At 43.8% G+C, this 17,976-nt stretch overlaps 2 protein-coding genes across 4 annotated transcripts in view; both read right to left on the bottom strand.

Moving 5' to 3' along the window:
* Positions 1-1,954: 1,954 nt before the first annotated feature.
* Positions 1,955-12,891, bottom strand: LOC131347711 (cytokine receptor common subunit beta-like). Of its 3 annotated transcripts, none has more exons than XM_058382062.1 (16): positions 12,751-12,891; positions 11,866-12,198; positions 10,660-10,721; positions 10,037-10,173; positions 8,802-8,922; positions 8,546-8,715; positions 8,130-8,218; positions 7,470-7,560; positions 7,132-7,267; positions 6,858-7,018; positions 6,656-6,786; positions 5,284-5,473; positions 5,108-5,204; positions 4,708-4,777; positions 4,213-4,310; positions 1,955-2,489 (listed from the first exon to the last, which is right to left on the bottom strand). In XM_058382062.1, the coding sequence occupies exons 4-16, from the start codon at positions 10,149-10,151 to the stop codon at positions 2,219-2,221; spliced, it is 1,740 nt and encodes a 579-aa protein (XP_058238045.1). In that variant the 5' UTR covers positions 10,152-10,173; positions 10,660-10,721; positions 11,866-12,198; positions 12,751-12,891; the 3' UTR covers positions 1,955-2,218. The 3 variants fall into 3 exon arrangements, with proteins under 3 accessions (XP_058238045.1, XP_058238044.1, XP_058238046.1); XM_058382061.1 differs by having other exon boundaries at positions 11,866-12,208; positions 12,751-12,888; XM_058382063.1 differs by having other exon boundaries at positions 7,177-7,267; positions 11,866-12,208; positions 12,751-12,888.
* ncf4 (neutrophil cytosolic factor 4) overlaps positions 12,336-17,976 on the bottom strand; it is a 27,786-nt gene continuing 22,145 nt past the window's right edge. Inside the window, exon 10 of the mRNA XM_058382068.1 lies at positions 12,336-13,418. Coding sequence (XP_058238051.1) covers positions 13,211-13,418 — 208 coding nt within the window. The 3' untranslated portion in view covers positions 12,336-13,210. The remainder of the gene's footprint in view (positions 13,419-17,976) is intronic.

Below are 17,976 nucleotides of genomic sequence, written 5' to 3'. Positions count from 1 at the left end.
TTTTTGTTTTAAAGAAACGTTCACGTTCACAAAATTGTGTTTATTGTAAGAGAGAAATGATAATGTTACTCAACTTCAGCACTAAAACCCTAATAAGTGTTTGTCTCATTAACCGTTTGTGCTCGTAGCATGCTAATTAGTGAACGTGCTAATCATAACATGCTAATTAGTTAGCAGTAAAGCTAAAGTACACATGATTTAAAATGATATTTTCTTCTCTTTCTATAGACTTGTGGAATAACACTCTGTGTCTGTAAAATATTTTTCTTGGTGTTTTTTGTTTGTTTTTCTTTATTTGTGATTTAGCTGATAGTCATAGATAGAGTCATCTAGTACTTGATTCTATTCACGACCAAGAGTCATTTAGATTATGATTCTGTTTGGATAGAGTCATTTAGCACTTGATTCTATTTTCAACCAAGAGTCATTTAGATTATGATTCTGTTTGGATAGTCATCTAGTACTTGATTCTATTTATGACCAAGAGTCATTTAGATTATGATTCTGTTTGGATAGAGTCATTTAGCACTTGATTCTATTTTCAACCAAGAGTCATTTAGATTATGATTCTGTTTGGATAGAGTCATTTAGCACTTGATTCTATTTTCAACCAAGAGTCATTTAGATTATGATTCTGTTTGGATAGAGTCATCTAGTACTTGATTCTATTTATGACCAAGAGTCATTTAGATTATGATTCTGTTTGGATAGAGTCATTTAGCACTTGATTCTATTTTCAACCAAGAGTCATTTAGATTATGATTCTGTTTGAATAGAGTCATTTAGCTAATGACTCTGCTTGGATAGAGTCATTTAGCACTTGATTCTATTTTTGACCAAGAGTCATTTAGATTATGATTCTGTTTGAATAGAGTCATTTAGCTGATGACTCTGCTTGGATAGAGTCATTTAGTACTTGATTCTATTTTTGACCAAGAGTCATTTAGATTATGATTCTGTTTGAATAGAGTCATTTAGCTGATGACTCTGCTTGGATAGAGTCATTTAGTACTTGATTCTATTTTTGACCAAGAGTCATTTAGATTATGATTCTGTTCAAATAGAGTCATTTAATACTTGATTCTATTTTCGACCAAGAGTCATTTAGATTATGATTCTAATTGGACAGAGTCATTTAGATTATGATTCTGCTTGGATAGAGTCATTTAGCACTTGATTCTATTCACGACCAAGAGTCATTTAGATCATGATTCTGTTTGGATAGAGTCATTTAGCACTTGATTCTATTTTCGACCGAGAGTCATTTGGATTATGACTCTGCTTGGATAGAGTCATTTAGCACTTGATTCTATTTTCGACCAAGAGTCATTTAGATTATGATTCTGTTTGAATAGAATCATTTAGCTGATGACTCTGCTTGGATAGAGTCATCTAGTACTTGATTCTATTTTCGACCAAGAGTCATTTGGATTATGACTCTGCTTGGATAGAGTCATTTAGCACTTGATTCTATTTTCGACCAAGAGTCATTTAGATTATGATTCTGTTTGAATAGAATCATTTAGCTGATGACTCTGCTTGGATAGAGTCATCTAGTACTTGATTCTATTTTCGACCGAGAGTCATTTGGATTATGACTCTGCTTGGATAGAGTCATTTGGCTGATGACTCTGCTTGGATAGAGTCATTTAGCACTTGATTCTATTTTCAACCAAGAGTCATTTAGATTATGATTCTGTTCAAATAGAGTCATTTAATACTTGATTCTATTTTCGACCAAGAGTCATTTAGATTATGATTCTAACTGGACAGAGTCATTTAGATTATGATTCTGCTTGGATAGAGTCATTTAGCACTTGATTCTATTTTCAACCAAGAGTCATTTAGATTATGATTCTGCTTGGATAGAGTCATCTAGTTTATTATGATTTTTTTAAAAATTATTTTTAGTTTATTATGATTTTATCTGGCCAGGACTCACTTAGTCCTAAAAATGTATCTAAGTATGTATGTATTTAACTTTTTGTCATCCTAACAACATACACAGCAGTGAGTAATGGAGTGCAGAACAACATCATCAAAAATATCAAATATATGGGGGGGGGGATTTGGCCATATTTAATTACCATGTCTCCCTAAATATCTACAGTGGTAGAGCCCTGGTTGTAGAAAAACTTTAAAGAAATATATACAGGACTGGATTGGAAAAAGGGAACATAAATCATTAAAAACATATCTTAATTCCAAAAGCACCAATTTAAACATCTGAAGAAGACAACGCAGGGTTCCGCTGGTATCCTTCTGAGCATGGATGAAGAGTATTTTGGGAAGCAGAGGTGAGGAGAGTAAGTCTGTCATCGCACATTAAAGCTTCAAATCCTGTGTGCTCAGAACATGGTGGAAATGAAGGGCAGTGCCACATTAGTGTAGTAAATTCAGACGCAGCTCTCCCCTCTTGGGAAGTGTAGTGGTTCGTTCCATCGCAGAAAGCAGCATGGAGCATTGTGACGTCATCATGTCCCTGATCACTGAGAGGAATAACATAAGATTTAAATCAGTATTAACATTAAATCATTATTTTAATTTAATCCTGAAACATATCTGAAGTGTCCTCATGAACAAGGCTAAGGACACACCCTTAAAAGGGAAAATTAATCAATTAGGACACAGCCTTCTGTGTCGTCCTGCTACTTCCTGAACATCGTTTAAAGCATCCATGAGGAACATTTTATCAGTAGCACACTGTAGATCAACTGAGTGGACTTACAAATCTGCTTCAAAGTGATATTTATTTTCTAAATGATGTGAGACTGCTGTAAAATGTATGGTGTGTTTTATTTAGGTCATATATATATATATATATATATATATATATATATATATACACTATATTGCCAAAAGTATTCGCTCACCTGCCTTGACTCGCATATGAACTTAAGTGACATCCCATTCCTAATCCATAGGGTTCAATATGACGTTGGTCCACCCTTTGCAGCTATAACAGCTTCAACTCTTCTGGGAAGGCTGTCCACAAGGTTTAGGAGTGTGTTTATGGGAATTTTTGACCATTCTTCCAGAAGCGCATTTGTGAGGTCACACACTGATGTTGGACGAGAAGGCCTGGCTCTCAGTCTCCGCTCTAATTCATCCCAAAGGTGTTCTATGGGGTTGAGGTCAGGACTCTGTGCAGGCCAGTCAAGTTCATCCACACCAGACTCTGTCATCCATGTCTTTATGGACCTTGCTTTGTGCACTGGTGCACAGTCATGTTGGAAGAGGAAGGGGCCAGCTCCAAACTGTTCCCACAAAGTTGGGAGCATGGAATTGTCCAAAATGTCTTGGTATGCTGAAGCATTCAGAGTTCCTTTCACTGGAACTAAGGGGCCAAGCCCAGCTCCTGAAAAACAACCCCACACCATAATCCCCCCTCCACCAAACTTTACACTTGGCACAATGCATTTAGACAAGTACCGTTCTCCTGGCAACCGCCAAACCCAGACTCGTCCATCAGATTGCCAGATGGAGAAGCGCGATTCGTCACTCCAGAGAACGTGTCTCCACTGCTCTAGAGTCCAGTGGCGGCGTGCTTTACACCACTGCATCCGACGCTTTGCATTGCACTTGGTGATGTATGGCTTGGATGCAGCTGCTCGGCCATGGAAACCCATTCCATGAAGCTCTCTGCGCACTGTTCTTGAGCTAATCTGAAGGCCACATGAAGTTTGGAGGTCTGTAGCGATTGACTCTGCAGAAAGTTGGCGACCTCTTCGCACTATGCGCCTCAGCATCCGCTGACCCCGCTCCGTCAGTTTACGTGGCCTACCACTTCGTGGCTGAGTTGCTGTCGTTCCCAAACACTTCCACGTTCTTATAATACAGCTGACAGTTGACTGTGGAATATTTAGGAGCGAGGAAATTTCACGACTGGATTTGTTGCACAGGTGGCATCCTATCACAGTTCCACGCTGGAATTCACTGAGCTCCTGAGAGCGACCCATTCTTTCACAAATGTTTGTAAAAACAGTCTGCATGCCTAGGTGCTTGATTTTATACACCTGTGGCCATGGAAGTGATTGGAACACCTGATTCTGATTATTTGGATGGGTGAGTGAATACTTTTGGCAATATAGTGTATATATATATATATATAACAACTATTTGATTCAGCTGCCACCTAGTGGTCATTATTAGTCATTACAAGTAATACATTCATGCAAGGCTAGTAATAATAAAAATGCTGTGTAAACTCACACTTTGTGGAGATTCAGCTGTACGTTCTCCAGGACACACACTCGGCTCAGACAGGGATCATCCATCTCCGCGTAACAGAGCAGCTCCTCAGTGTGAACCTGGAGGAGCAAAGAGTGTTAAAACATCTAGATTACTGTACTGAAAGAGAATGATGCAGTGGCGCTTTAGTCCACTAGTATGTCCAGATCTCTCAGCACCTCATCAGTACACTCTTCTCAAACAGATCAGCTTCAACTTAATCACACTAATCACAGCCTCTGGACAAACTTTCTTATACTGGATGTTGTATTAATATAAAAGTAAGTAATAATAAATATATACGTGATGGTTACAGATGGCTTCATAATGAGGGTGTACAAACTTTTGCACTCTTAAGTGGAGAGTGTATATTATGTGTTAGTTGTTAGGGGAAGGCAAGAATTAACAGTGCCACACCACCTATATAAATTTAACAAGATGTGTGTGTTTGTGTGTGTGTGTGTGTGTGTGAGTGACCTGGCAAACTGTCTCCATCAGTTTACTCTTGAAAGGAGAGGGAAGAGACACCTCCCACACTCTAAACCTCCTGACAGAGAGAGAGAGAGAGAGAAAGAGTGAGAAAGAGAGAGAGAGTGTGTGAGAGAGACACAGAGAGTGAGAGATAGAGAGAGAGAACAACGGACAAAGTGACAGAGTGACAGAGTGAGAAACACAGATCATAAGAAAAAAAAAGGAGAAAGAGAGAGACCGATACAAGAGAGAGAGAGAGAGAGAGAGAGAGACAGACAGCAAAAGTGAAGAGAGAGACAAAAAAAGTAAGACTGAAACTATGTGTGTGTGTACAGTAAAATTAGTTGCAATACATATTAGCACATTTAATCTATGAAAAGTGTGTGTGTGTGTGTGTGTGTGTCACCTGCGAAATGCCAGCAAAATGAGGTACATAAGTATGAGGGCCACGATCACACTCACTGACAAGAGGAAATACATCCAGACTGAAACTGATGCTGGAGCTACACACACACACACACCATATCACATCACATATAAAGATATAAAATATACTGTGTGTGTGTGTGTGTGTTGTCGCACCTGCCCGTGTGGTCCAGTGAACAGGTTTGGTCCAGTCTGAAGGATAGCCAGCATACCGTGACCCTTGACCCCTCTGTGGACTCACGCTGCAGCGCACCTGAGCAAGGTAACTGGTGGAAGAACGCAGAGAACTTTCCGCTATGACACACACGCTCACACCTGGATGGAGGCGAAGCGTCTCGGCTAACTCCTGTGGAGTCAGGAAATGACATCATATCTGAGGTAAAGGTTTGTTTTGTGATTTGTGTTGTTTATTTTTGTTTGCCATCTTTCCTTCGACTACCAACATTGATCGGTTGCTAAGTCAGGAAATTAGGTAAAATCTGAGGTAAATGTTGAGATTCCAGCTAGTTTTGTGTTGTTTTTTCAGTCACTATGCTAACTCAGTGCTAGCTATCTTTGCTCATCGTCTTTCCTTCGTCTATCAAGTGTTCAGTTAGCAGCCTAAGCTAAAAGCCAGTGATTGACTTCATATCTGAGGTAAATGTTGAGATTTCTGATAGTTTTGTCAGGTTTCTAATGTTGCTGCGCCTTTACATCATCCAGATAACTCATTTAACTAACTAGTTATGCTCATTATGTCCTGTAGAGTTGCCTAGCAACAATGTTCAGTTAGCACCTCATGCTATATATGTAGTTTTAGTAGAAGACAGACTTTGTCATTGTCATCTGAGGTAAAATTTGAAACATTTGATCAATGTTCCTATCCGAATGTATCTATCCTTCAGAGTAGCCTATTAACAGTGTTCAGTTAGCAGCCAATGCTAAATATAACTACAGCATAATTGTAGGGGTAGGGAAAGTTTTTTTTTTAAGAAAACCCATGACATCTGAGGAAAACGTTGATATTTGTGACAGTTCGGATTGTCAATAAATAATTTACCAGCTCTACGCTACCTAACCTAGCTATACTCGTCTGTAAGATTAGCCTAGCAACAATATTCAGTTAGCAGCTGATGCTAGGTGTAATGTTAGCAGTAGGGAGTCTTTTCTTAGTAATTTACCACAGAATCTGTGAGGAAAGTTGCTATGCTCAATACTTTTGAGAAATCTAGCCCTAGCTAACTAACTCATTAATCATCTCCGACATGGGATCGTCCAAATTTCCCTTTTTCTTAGCAACAGTGCAATGTTCTGACTACGTGGAAATCACGAGGTATTTCCCAGGCGTTCATTCCTGTTTTGTTGCCAGATTTTCTTTCCTTCCTCTTTTCTGTGTGTAATTTTTTTATACTTTTGAATTTTTTTTTCTCTCATATTTTAATACAGAGGGGCAAAATAAAGAGTAAAAGTAAAGAATTCATCATAACACCCACACCCACACACCCACACACACACCTACACACACACACACACACACACACACACTCACGGGTGAGGTGCTGCTCCAGTATCTAAACTCAGAGGTTATTGGGATGGTCCGATATTTAGGAAGAGTCCAATTCAGGACCCAGTCGTCTCCCATCAACTCAACACGCATGTCCACTGGAGCTGGAGGTTCAACTACACAACACACACACACATTTTGTTGTTGTTGTTTTCTTTAATTTGGCACTTGTCTGAATGCTACATACTGTGTTTGTGCGACTGGAAGACTTTGGTCCTGGGGTGTGTATGGAGAGCCAGGAGCAGCGTTTCGGCTTCAGGTATAGAGAATGAACAGGAGAACTTCACGATAGCTTCATCATCATCAGCAGCAGCAGCAGCATCTAATCCAGTGCAACACAACTCAGAGCTGAGGGAGTGAGAGAGATAGAGAGACAGGTTAAACATCCTACAGTAAAAAAAAAACATACACACACTCACACACACACTCACACACACACACAAACACACACTCACACTCACGTTGCATGAAGATGTGTGCGATATGACAGGTTGTAGATGACGTACTGTGCCAGTTCTTTCATCATCTGCCACTTGCACTTCACCTCACGCTCGCCGTCATACACACACTGCAGGTTAAAAGGGCCAGGGAGGGCACCTAACACACACACACACACACACACTTTAAACAAGTGACAGAGAGAGTGTGTGTTTTTGCTCTCGTGATCTCCCAATAACAATATCAACTTTTCTGTTGATCACATGACTGAAGTGGACGGACACAGCAGGCTGGACAATACACAGGAAGTCACACACTTGCTATTGACACTCGTTTAATTGTAGCATTGTTTAACGCTTACCTGTCGAACTCATGACATTCAAACCGTTGTTTGTTCTTTGGTTCTGCGTCACGGTCAGACTCTTCCTGTCGTCCTCTCTCAGTTCACCAGCCTGAAAAAAATTCAAGTTTCAACTGAATATGACCATGATTCCTAGCCGGACAACAAACTACAAGCCGCATCATATGACCGATCGCAAGCAACGTTTCCCTCAGTCAAGACGCCGCCTTTAAATAACATGGATATTCGCTCATTTCAGCTTGTTTGTAGTTCCCTGATCCAAACTACTGATTTGTTTGCCCTGCTTTTCCTGAATATCCAGAACCCTCCTCATGACTGCTCATGACCCTGCTCATGACTCATCACTCCTCATCTCTCACATCACGCCCAGAACTTCCCAAAATTTCATAGCATTATACCATGAAGTACAGGGAAGGAAAAAGGGCGGAGATGTGAAAGAGGAAGTCAGGGGACGGGGTGTTTGTGTGTCACTCGGATACCGAAAAGGCGGTTTGACCCTTTCTGTGAGGTCAGTGTCAACAGTGTGGTCAACAGTATCAAGCTAGCCTAGTTGACTAGCTAGCTAGCACATTACATATACTCTTATATAATGGCTAACATTTAATCTGGCTAAACTACGAACATGGCTATTAAACAGGATTAAACAGTGCTAATACTTACGGTCTGATGTGAAGTTCTCGGGTTAAAGGTGTGAGTCGAGGACGGTTTCGAGACCAGCTGAACATCTGTCCAGTCTGCTGTGATGTTTCCTACATCATGAGGCAGTTTGCTTCTTTTAGTTTTGGCTAACGTTGTTTACAAGTAAAGAAGCATGCAGTAGCGCTACATGATGCCATTTTGTCCATTTTCTGTTAAGTAGCTTATGCTAACAGGGCAGCTAACACTGGACTAACTACTCAAATGAAAGGAAATTCAAGCTAATGGCGATGTCACATGATCCCAGTTTAAACTGGAGGCCATAATCTGGACCTGTACACTGGTTTATTACATCATTGCACGTCTAAAGTGTAGGTTTTCTTGCTAATGCTAAGGTTTATGGAGTGTTGGTGTAACAGCAGCAGTGTGGGTGTACTGACCGTGCCGTGTGAGCCTCACGCTTCCTGAAAGGCCCTGAGCGTGCGGCGTGTAAAAGAAGAACACATCATCGAAGCCGATGGCAAACAGCGAAGTGTTGTATCGACACTGTGATCTCTTTACTCCCGATGCATTCTGGGCCGTCGGAGGACCGGGGACACAGGCCGACACTCTGATTCACAGAAATCCAATTCCTCATGATGGCATCTGAACACGTTCAGACCAGAAGAGTGCTCTCAGGGTGTGAGGTGTTCTCACCTGTGCTCATCCTCGTCCAGGTGGAAAAGAGAAAGAGGAAGACCGTTGACTTCTGTCCAGCTACAGCGGATGTGTGTGATGTAGTCGTTACGGCATGCCAATGACTCCAGAGCAGGAGATTCTGAAGAAAAGAGCAACATTTGACTTGAATGATCCAGTGCAGATGGATGGTTACAGGACAGCAAAATCATACAAACCCGTGGTTTCAGATTAAACCAGTCAGATCAAACCTGTGGGGACAATCTGTAAGATTTAAACCAGTGAGATTACACCGATGATCTTCACATGATCAGATTAAACCATTGAGATCTACCAGAAATCGAAACAAGTGATAGCAAAATATATTAAACTTGTGTTATCAACGTGATTAAAGCCATTGATTTTTAAACCAGTGGGATTAAATCAGTGAGATTAAACCAGTGGGATTAAATCAGTGAGATTAAATCAACGAGATTAAACCACTGAGATTAAACCAGTGGGAATAAACTACTGAGATTAAACCAGTGGGATTAAACCACTGAGATTAAACCACTGAGATTAAAACAGTGGGAATAAACTACTGAGATTAAACCAGCGGCAATAAACTACTGAGATTAAACCACTGAGATTAAACCAGTGGGAATAAACTACTGAGATTAAATGAGTGGGGTCAAGATAGTGGGATTAAACTACTAAGAGTCAAGCCAGTGGGATTAAACAGGTGAGATTTAATTTGTGAGATTAAACCAGTGGGATTAAACTAGTGGGATTAAACAGGCAAAAGTAAACCAGTGGGATTAAACTACTGAGATTAAACAAATGGGATCAAACTACTGAGACTTAAACCAGTGGACTTAAACAGGTGATATTAAACTTGTGAGATTAAACCAGTGGGATTAATTTTAGTGGGATTACACTAGTAAAAATAAATCAATGAGATTAAAATATTGGAATTAAATCAATGGGATTAAACCAGTGGCATCAGATCAGTGAGATTATTGACTTTAGGACTGCAGTTTTACACCTGAGGGAGATTTGCATTGTATTGTTATATATTAAAAATGATCCAAAGTCACACTGAACAGGAAGTGTATTAAAGAGAAAGAGTATTAGACTTCTTTTTAAAACTCTTTCATGGATTTTTTTTTCTCTCAAGTCTCGTTACGGACGTCTCCTTATTCCCCCAGCTCTTCGGCTGCTATTTAAAACTGTCACCATTCGGGAAAGATTGCGTTTGGGATGTGAATAGCTCTCACCTGCGGCGGACGGGCCGAGATTTGGACACGCCGCGGTGCCGTGAGTCGGGGGGAAAGTCGAACACCAAACCCAGAGGAAGATCGCCGACGCTGGGGACGGAATGTGGGTCTTCATGACCTCTGGTGGATCAGATGAACTGGATTAAATGAACAGAAGAAGAATGTAGACTTTTACTGATGGGAAGACCCTCAGTGACCTAAATCCTGGTTTAATTCCTGATCCAATGTTAAAGGAGTAACTCCAGATTATTTTTTTTTACTTCACTTCTTAGCTACTTAAGTGCTGTTTAGCAAAAGATTAATATATTTTCATGGAAATCATTAGCAATAAACAATACACAATTATTGCTTTCCGTTTTTGATCTAAAAGTCTTTGTCACATTTTTATTATTATTATTTGAACCCTGTCTACATCACATTTCATTTGAATTTTATTTTGAAGCAAGAATCAATATAGCTGTTTGAAATGCAGCTGGAGTCGAAACACAAATCACAGTCGGAATAATAAATAGCCGCTGTTAAAGATGTGACACGCTGCTGGAAATCCAGCAGCAGTGTGCAGCGAGGTTTGCTTTAAAGTAAGACAATGATGAAATATAAGAACAAGCTAAAAAAGATCTTACCTTTAGATGTGAAGGATCCGAAAAATGAAAAGTTTTTCAGTTCATGCAGCAATATATAATCACTGCACACACACACACACACACACACACACAGGTCATGTTGACACCAAACTTTGAATATTGCTGACACAAAAAAAGAAGAAGAAAAAAAAAACTGTCTGGCCCTAATTGTGATTGATGGTACTTTGAACTGGTTTATACACACTGATCAAGCATAACATTATGACCATTATGGCCTAATATCGTGTTGGTCCTCCTCCTTTTGCTGCCAAAACATCCCTGACCAATCGAAACATGGACTCCACTAGATCCCTGAAGGTGTGCTGTGGGATCTGGCACCAAGATGTTAGCAGCAAATCCTTTAAGTCCTGTAAGTTGCGAGGTGGAGTCTCCATGGAATAGACTTGTTTGTGCAGCACATCCCACAGATGCTGGACTGGAGTGAGATCTTGGGAATTTCGAGGTGGAGTCAACACCTCAAACTGGTTGTTCTGCTCATCAAACCATTCCTGACCCATTTCCGCTTTGTGGCACGGTGAAAATGGAAAAATGGAACCAAACCTCTGCTTGAGGTTTGCAAAAAATGCTTAGGATCAAACCTTGCACAGGACCCAGTAAAACATTGCCTAAAGCATGACACTGCCTCCGCCGGCTCGCCTTCTTCCCAGAGTGCATCCTGGTACTATGTGTTCCACAGGTAAGCAACGTACACACACTCAGCCATCCACATGATTCATCAGACCAGGCCACCTTCTTCTGTTGCTCTGTGGTCCAGTTCTGATGCCCATTGTTGGCACTTTCAGAGGTGCACATGGGTCAGCATAGGCACCCTGACTGGTCTGCAGCTATGCAGCCCCATACGCAACAAACTGCGATGCACTGTGTATTCTGACACCTTTCACTGGTCATAATGTTATGGCTGATCGGTGTATATTTATATATATATATTTATAGACAAATCTATTACCAAAGTTTTGTGGGTCAACAGCCATCATCATCTGCATCTGTATTGTTTTTAAAGATCTGTCTTTATTTTGATTATAGATGACAAACACAAAAGTACATAACAATCTATAAACAAGATCCCAGGACAAGCTTAAAGACACGATGCTACCACCACCATGCTTTACTGTATGATGGAATTAATCAGGTGATGTACAATAATAATAATAATAAAATAAATAAATAAATAAAATAAAAAAATACCTGTGGGGATTTTTTTTTATTTCAGATGTAGCACTTGGACTTTGAAGTCATTTTTTGTCTCATCAGACCTTCTACATAGGTGGAGCCACCTATCTACTCTAGGTGTGACTGATGCATGTCTGAGACAGTTCCTGGCATGTTCTTCCATCTCTGAGGAGACCTTCTGAAGCTCTGCTATTGAGGCAGCTTTAAGAAAAGACACCATGGTTCCAGACCTTCTTCCATTTTACACTGATGGAGTCCATGGTCGTCATGGGAACACTGGTCCCTTTAAGCGGATAGGACGAGCTCCTTGAGCTTCAGTTCAATCACTTGGGATTCCAGACTAGAGTTCTAAAGCAGTCTCGAGATAATCAACAGGAAAGAACAAACAGGAAGAATTTGAGCTCAATGTTCCTTAAACTCTCTTGAGCTCAGCAGGTAAACACAAGAATAACACCAGTGCTGCAAAACACCAACACCTACAAATCAAGCATTTTATTTTATTTATTATTAATATGTAGAATATTATTAACAGTGTTAAAGCCTTTTTTATTAACAGTGTTAAAGTTTACATTAATATAGCAAATATATCATTTTTTATCCAAATGAGCAAAATTTATGAAATATATTGTGTAATTTCTGACACATTTGATGATACTGTGTGTGTGTGTGTGTGTGTGTGTGTGTGCCCACATGCTCTGTGGTGTGTGTCAGAGGAAATACTGAAGAACTTTCTGTTGTATAAATATTCCAGTGAAAGGAAATGAAATTGAGAAGTGTACACCCAAAGTGGGGTACCATGTGCACACACAAACAAACAAACACACACACACACACACACACAAACACATATATATGATATCAGTAAGGCTGAATATTGTGACAGTGGTATATGGTATCTACCTGATCATCAGCACAGGCCTCGTGACAGTGAGGGGATTATTGATGGATCTGGCGAGCGTGCTGCTCTCAACAGTGAGATGAAGTTCATCAGATGATTTTTCTGTATAAACTTTTCTGTGAAAAATGGAACCAAACCTCTGCTTGAGGTCCATTTCTGTTTTTGAGACAGCTATGTCCACATTTTTTAAGTGAAACCTGTAGCTTTTGGGTGGCTGCTCAGAATGAGTCAGGTGCAGTGAGAAGGAACTCCAGATATGTTTAAAAATGCTTAATACTTGTTGCTGGTGTTGTGTAGTTATTTCATCTAAACAGGACACACTGTTGCTAGGCAACTGGAAATATGAACTAGTCATGCTGCTAGCTAACAAGTAAGACGACGGGATTTGACATGTGTAACATCACACAAACCTGAAGAAATTACCTTCATTTATAGGTGAACACACACACACACACACACGTTTCAGTACTCGGTGTTGTACACAGACAGATTGTTGGAATGTGTGACACACAGTTCCCATGGATACTGGTTGACAGGCCTCTTGACCTTTGACCCATGGCGTTTGCTCTCTTGCACCATGAGGACCACGTCCTCGTTGTCCAGGATCCGCACCAGATCTCCTTCAGAGTCACGGTAGTTTAGTGCAATGTCCTGGACCTGAAACACCTCCCTGTGAGAGAGAGACGGAGAGAGTGATTGAGTGAGTGGGTGAGTGGGTGAGTGAGTGAGTGAGTGAGTGAGTGAGTGGGTGGGTGAGTGGGTGAGTGAGTGGGTGAGTGAGTGAGTGAGTGAGTGAGTGGGTGGGTGGGTGAGTGGGTGAGTGAGTGGGTGAATGAGTGGGTGGGTGAGTGAGTGAGTGGGTGGGTGAGTGGGTGAGTGAGTGAGTGAGTGAGTGAGTGAGTGAGTGAGTGGGTGAGTGAGTGAGTGAGTGGGTGAGTGGGTGAGTGAGTGGGTGAATGAGTGAGTGAGTGAGTGAGTGGGTGAGTGAGTGAGTGAGTGAGTGAGTGGGTGAGTGAGTGGGTGAATGAGTGAGTGGGTGAGTGAGTGTGTGGGTGAATGAGTGAGTGTGTGAGTGAGTGGGTGGGTGAATGAGTGAGTGTGTGAGTGAGTGGGAGGGTGAGTAAGTGATTGAGTGAGTGAGTGAGTGGGTGGGTGAGTGGGTGGGTGAGTGAGTGAATGAGTGAGTGAGTGAGTGTGTGAGTGGGTGGGTGAATGAGTGAGTGTGTGAGTGAGTGGGTGGGTGAATGAGTGAGTGTGTGAGTGGGAGGGTGAGTAAGTGATTGAGTGAGTGAGTGAGTGAGTGGGTGGGTGAGTGGGTGGGTGAGTGAGTGAATGAGTGAGTGAGTGAGTGGGTGAGTGGGTGGGTGAATGAGTGAGTGTGTGAGTGGGTGGGTGAATGAGTGAGTGTGTGAGTGAGTGGGAGGGTGAGTAAGTGATTGAGTGAGTGAGTGGGTGTGTGAGTGGGTGGGTGAGTGAGTGAATGAGTGAGTGGGTGGGTGAGTGAGTGGGTGAATGAGTGAGTGAGTGTGTGAGTGAGTGAGTGGTTGAGTGGGTGGGTGAATGAGTGAGTGTGTGAGTGAGTGAGTGGGTGGGTGTGTGAGTGGGTGGGTGAGTGAGTGGGTGAGTGAGTGAGTGAGTGAGTGGGTGAGTGTGTGGGTGAGTGTGTGGGTGAGTGAGTGAGTGGGTGAGTGTGTGGGTGAGTGAGTGAGTGAGTGTGTGGGTGAGTGGGTGAGTGAGTGTGTGAGTGGGTGAGTGTGTGGGTGAGTGTGTGGGTGAGTGAGTGAGTGAGTGAGTGAGTGTGTGAGTGAGTGAGTGGGTGAGTGTGTGGGTGAGTGGGTGAGTGGGTGAATGAGTGAGTGTGTGGGTGAGTGAGTGAGTGAGTGAGTGGGTGAATGAGTGAGTGGGTGGGTGAGTGGGTGGGTGAATGAGTGAGTGTGTGAGTGAGTGGGTGGGTGAATGAGTGAGTGTGTGAGTGAGTGGGAGGGTGAGTAAGTGATTGAGTGAGTGAGTGGGTGGGTGAGTGAGTGAATGAGTGAGTGTGTGAGTGGGTGGGTGAATGAGTGAGTGTGTGAGTGAGTGGGTGGGTGAATGAGTGAGTGTGTGAGTGAGTGGGAGGGTGAGTAAGTGATTGAGTGAGTGAGTGGGTGGGTGAGTGAGTGGGTGGGTGAGTGGGTGGGTGAGTGAGTGAATGAGTGAGTGAGTGAGTGTGTGAGTGAGTGAGTGGGTGGGTGAGTGAGTGGGTGAATGAGTGAGTGAGTGTGTGAGTGAGTGAGTGGTTGAGTGGGTGGGTGAATGAGTGAGTGTGTGAGTGAGTGAGTGGGTGGGTGGGTGAGTGGGTGAGTGAGTGAGTGAATGAGTGAGTGGGTGGGTGAGTGGGTGGGTGAATGAGTGAGTGTGTGAGTGAGTGGGTGGGTGAATGAGTGAGTGTGTGAGTGAGTGGGAGGGTGAGTAAGTGATTGAGTGAGTGAGTGGGTGGGTGAGTGAGTGAATGAGTGAGTGAGTGAGTGTGTGAGTGGGTGAGTGGGTGGGTGAATGAGTGAGTGTGTGAGTGGGTGGGTGAATGAGTGAGTGTGTGAGTGAGTGGGAGGGTGAGTAAGTGATTGAGTGAGTGAGTGAGTGAGTGAGTGGGTGGGTGAGTGAGTGAATGAGTGAGTGAGTGAGTGTGTGAGTGAGTGAGTGGGTGGGTGAGTGAGTGGGTGAATGAGTGAGTGAGTGTGTGAGTGGTTGAGTGGGTGGGTGAATGAGTGAGTGTGTGAGTGAGTGAGTGGGTGGGTGAGTGGGTGTGTGAGTGGGTGGGTGAGTGAGTGAGTGGGTGAGTGAGTGAGTGAGTGAGTGAGTGGGTGAGTGTGTGGGTGAGTGAGTGTGTGGGTGAGTGTGTGGGTGAGTGGGTGAGTGAGTGTGTGAGTGGGTGAGTGTGTGGGTGAGTGGGTGAGTGTGTGGGTGAGTGAGTGAGTGAGTGAGTGTGTGAGTGAGTGAGTGAGTGGGTGAGTGTGTGGGTGAGTGGGTGAGTGGGTGAGTGAGTGTGTGGGTGAGTGAGTGAGTGAGTGGGTGAGTGTGTGGGTGAGTGAGTGAGTGGGTGAATGAGTGAGTGTGTGGGTGAGTGGGTGAGTGAGTGAGTGAGTGAGTGAGTGGGTGAGTGAGTGAGTGAGTGGGTGAGGGAGTGAGTGGGTGAATGAGTGAGTGTGTGGGTGAGTGGGTGAGGGAGTGAGTGGGTGAATGAGTGAGTGTGTGGGTGAGTGGGTGAGTGTGTGAGTGAGTGAGTGAGTGAAACAGAGAGAGAGAAAGTGGTGAGTGAGTGAGTGAGTGAAAGAGAGAGAGAAAGTGGTGGGTGAGTGAGTGAGTGAGTGGGTGAGTGAGTGTGTGAGTGGGTGAGTGAGTGAGTGAAAGAGAGAGAGAGAAAGTGTTGAGTGAGTGAGTGAAAGAGAGAGAGAAAGTGGTGGGTGAGTGAGTGAGTGTGTGGGTGAGTGAGTGTGTGAGTGGGTGAGTGAGTGAGTGTGTGGGTGGGTGAGTGGGTGAGTGTGTGGGTGAGTGAGTGAGTGAGTGTGTGGGTGAGTGAGTGAGTGGGTGAATGAGTGAGTGTGTGGGTGAGTGGGTGAGTGGGTGAATGAGTGAGTGTGTGGGTGAGTGGGTGAGTGTGTGGGTGAGTGAGTGAGTGTGTGGGTGAGTGTGTGGGTGAGTGGGTGAATGAGTGAGTGTGTGGGTGAGTGGGTGAGTGAGTGAGTGAGTGGGTGAGGGAGTGAGTGGGTGAATGAGTGAGTGTGTGGGTGAGTGAGTGAGTGAGTGGGTGAGTGAGTGAGTGGGTGAATGAGTGAGTGTGTGGGTGAGGGAGTGAGTGGGTGAATGAGTGAGTGTGTGGGTGAGTGGGTGAGTGAGTGAGTGAGTGGGTGAGTGTGTGGGTGAGTGAGTGAGTGGGTGAATGAGTGAGTGTGTGGGTGAGTGGGTGAGTGAGTGAGTGAGTGGGTGAAGGAGTGAGTGGGTGAATGAGTGAGTGTGTGGATGAGTGGGTGAGTGAGTGTGTGAGTGGGTGAGTGAGTGAGTGAAACAGAGAGAGAGAAAGTGGTGAGTGAGTGAGTGAGTGTGTGGGTGAGTGAGTGTGTGAGTGGGTGAGTGAGTGAGTGAAAGAGAGAGAGAGAAAGTGGTGGGTGAGTGAGTGAGTGAGTGTGTGAGTGGGTGAGTGAGTGAGTGTGTGGGTGGGTGAGTGGGTGAGTGTGTGGGTGAGTGAGTGAGTGTGTGGGTGAGTGGGTGAGTGAGTGAGTGAGTGGGTGAGTGAGTGTGTGGGTGAGTGAGTGAGTGGGTGAATGAGTGAGTGTGTGGGTGAGTGAGTGAGTGAGTGAGTGAGTGAGTGGGTGAGGGAGTGAGTGGGTGAATGAGTGAGTGTGTGGGTGAGTGGGTGAGTGAGTGATTGAGTGAGTGAGTGAGTGGGTGAGTGAGTGAGTGAGTGAGTGAGTGGGTGAGGGAGTGAGTGGGTGAATGAGTGAGTGTGTGGGTGAGTGGGTGAGTGAGTGTGTGAGTGGGTGAGTGAGTGAGTGAAACAGAGAGAGAGAAAGTGGTGAGTGAGTGAGTGAGTGAAAGAGAGAGAGAAAGTGGTGGGTGAGTGAGTGAGTGTGTGGGTGAGTGGGTGAGTGAGTGAGTGAAAGAGAGAGAGAGAGAAAGTGGTGGGTGAGTGAGTGAGTGTGTGGGTGAGTGAGTGTGTGAGTGGGTGAGTGAGTGAGTGAAAGAGAGAGAGAGAAAGTGGTGGGTGAGTGAGTGAGTGAGTGTGTGGGTGAGTGAGTGTGTGAGTGGGTGAGTGAGTGAGTGAAAGAGAGAGAGAGAAAGTGGTGAGTGAGTGAGTGAAAGAGAGAGAGAAAGTGGTGGGTGAGTGAGTGAGTGTGTGAGTGGGTGAGTGTGTGGGTGAGTGAGTGAGTGAGTGAGTGTGTGGGTGAGTGTGTGGGTGAGTGGGTGAGTGAGTGAGTGAGTGTGTGGGTGAGTGAGTGAGTGGGTGAGTGTGTGAGTGAGTGGGTGAGTGTGTGGGTGAGTAGGTGAGTGTGTGGGTGAGTGTGTGGGTGAGTGGGTGAGTGTGTGGGTGAGTGAGTGAGTGTGTGGGTGAGTGGGTGAGTGAGTGGGTGAGTGAGTGAGTGGGTGAGTGGGTGAGTGTGTGGGTGAGTGGGTGAATGAGTGAGTGTGTGGGTGAGTGGGTGAGTGTGTGGGTGAGTGTGTGGGTGAGTGAGTGAGTGGGTGAATGAGTGAGT

The sequence above is a fragment of the Hemibagrus wyckioides genome, linkage group LG27 (assembly GCF_019097595.1).
Source record: "Hemibagrus wyckioides isolate EC202008001 linkage group LG27, SWU_Hwy_1.0, whole genome shotgun sequence".
Lineage (NCBI taxonomy): Eukaryota > Metazoa > Chordata > Actinopteri > Siluriformes > Bagridae > Hemibagrus > Hemibagrus wyckioides.
Note: the sequence above shows the minus strand (reverse complement) of the source record. Positions and strands in the feature narration are given on the sequence as shown.

Coding starts and splice junctions, on each gene's coding strand:
- LOC131347711 (XM_058382062.1), bottom strand. CDS start 10,151: ATGAAGACCCACATTCCGTCCCCAGCGTCGGCGATCTTCCTCTGGGTT. Junction 7,561..8,129: donor CGAGAACTTCACATCAGACC/GTAAGTATTAGC, acceptor AATTTTTTTCAG/GCTGGTGAACTGAGAGAGGA. Junction 5,205..5,283: donor TCACTGGACCACACGGGCAG/GTGCGACAACAC, acceptor GTGTGTGTGTAG/CTCCAGCATCAGTTTCAGTC.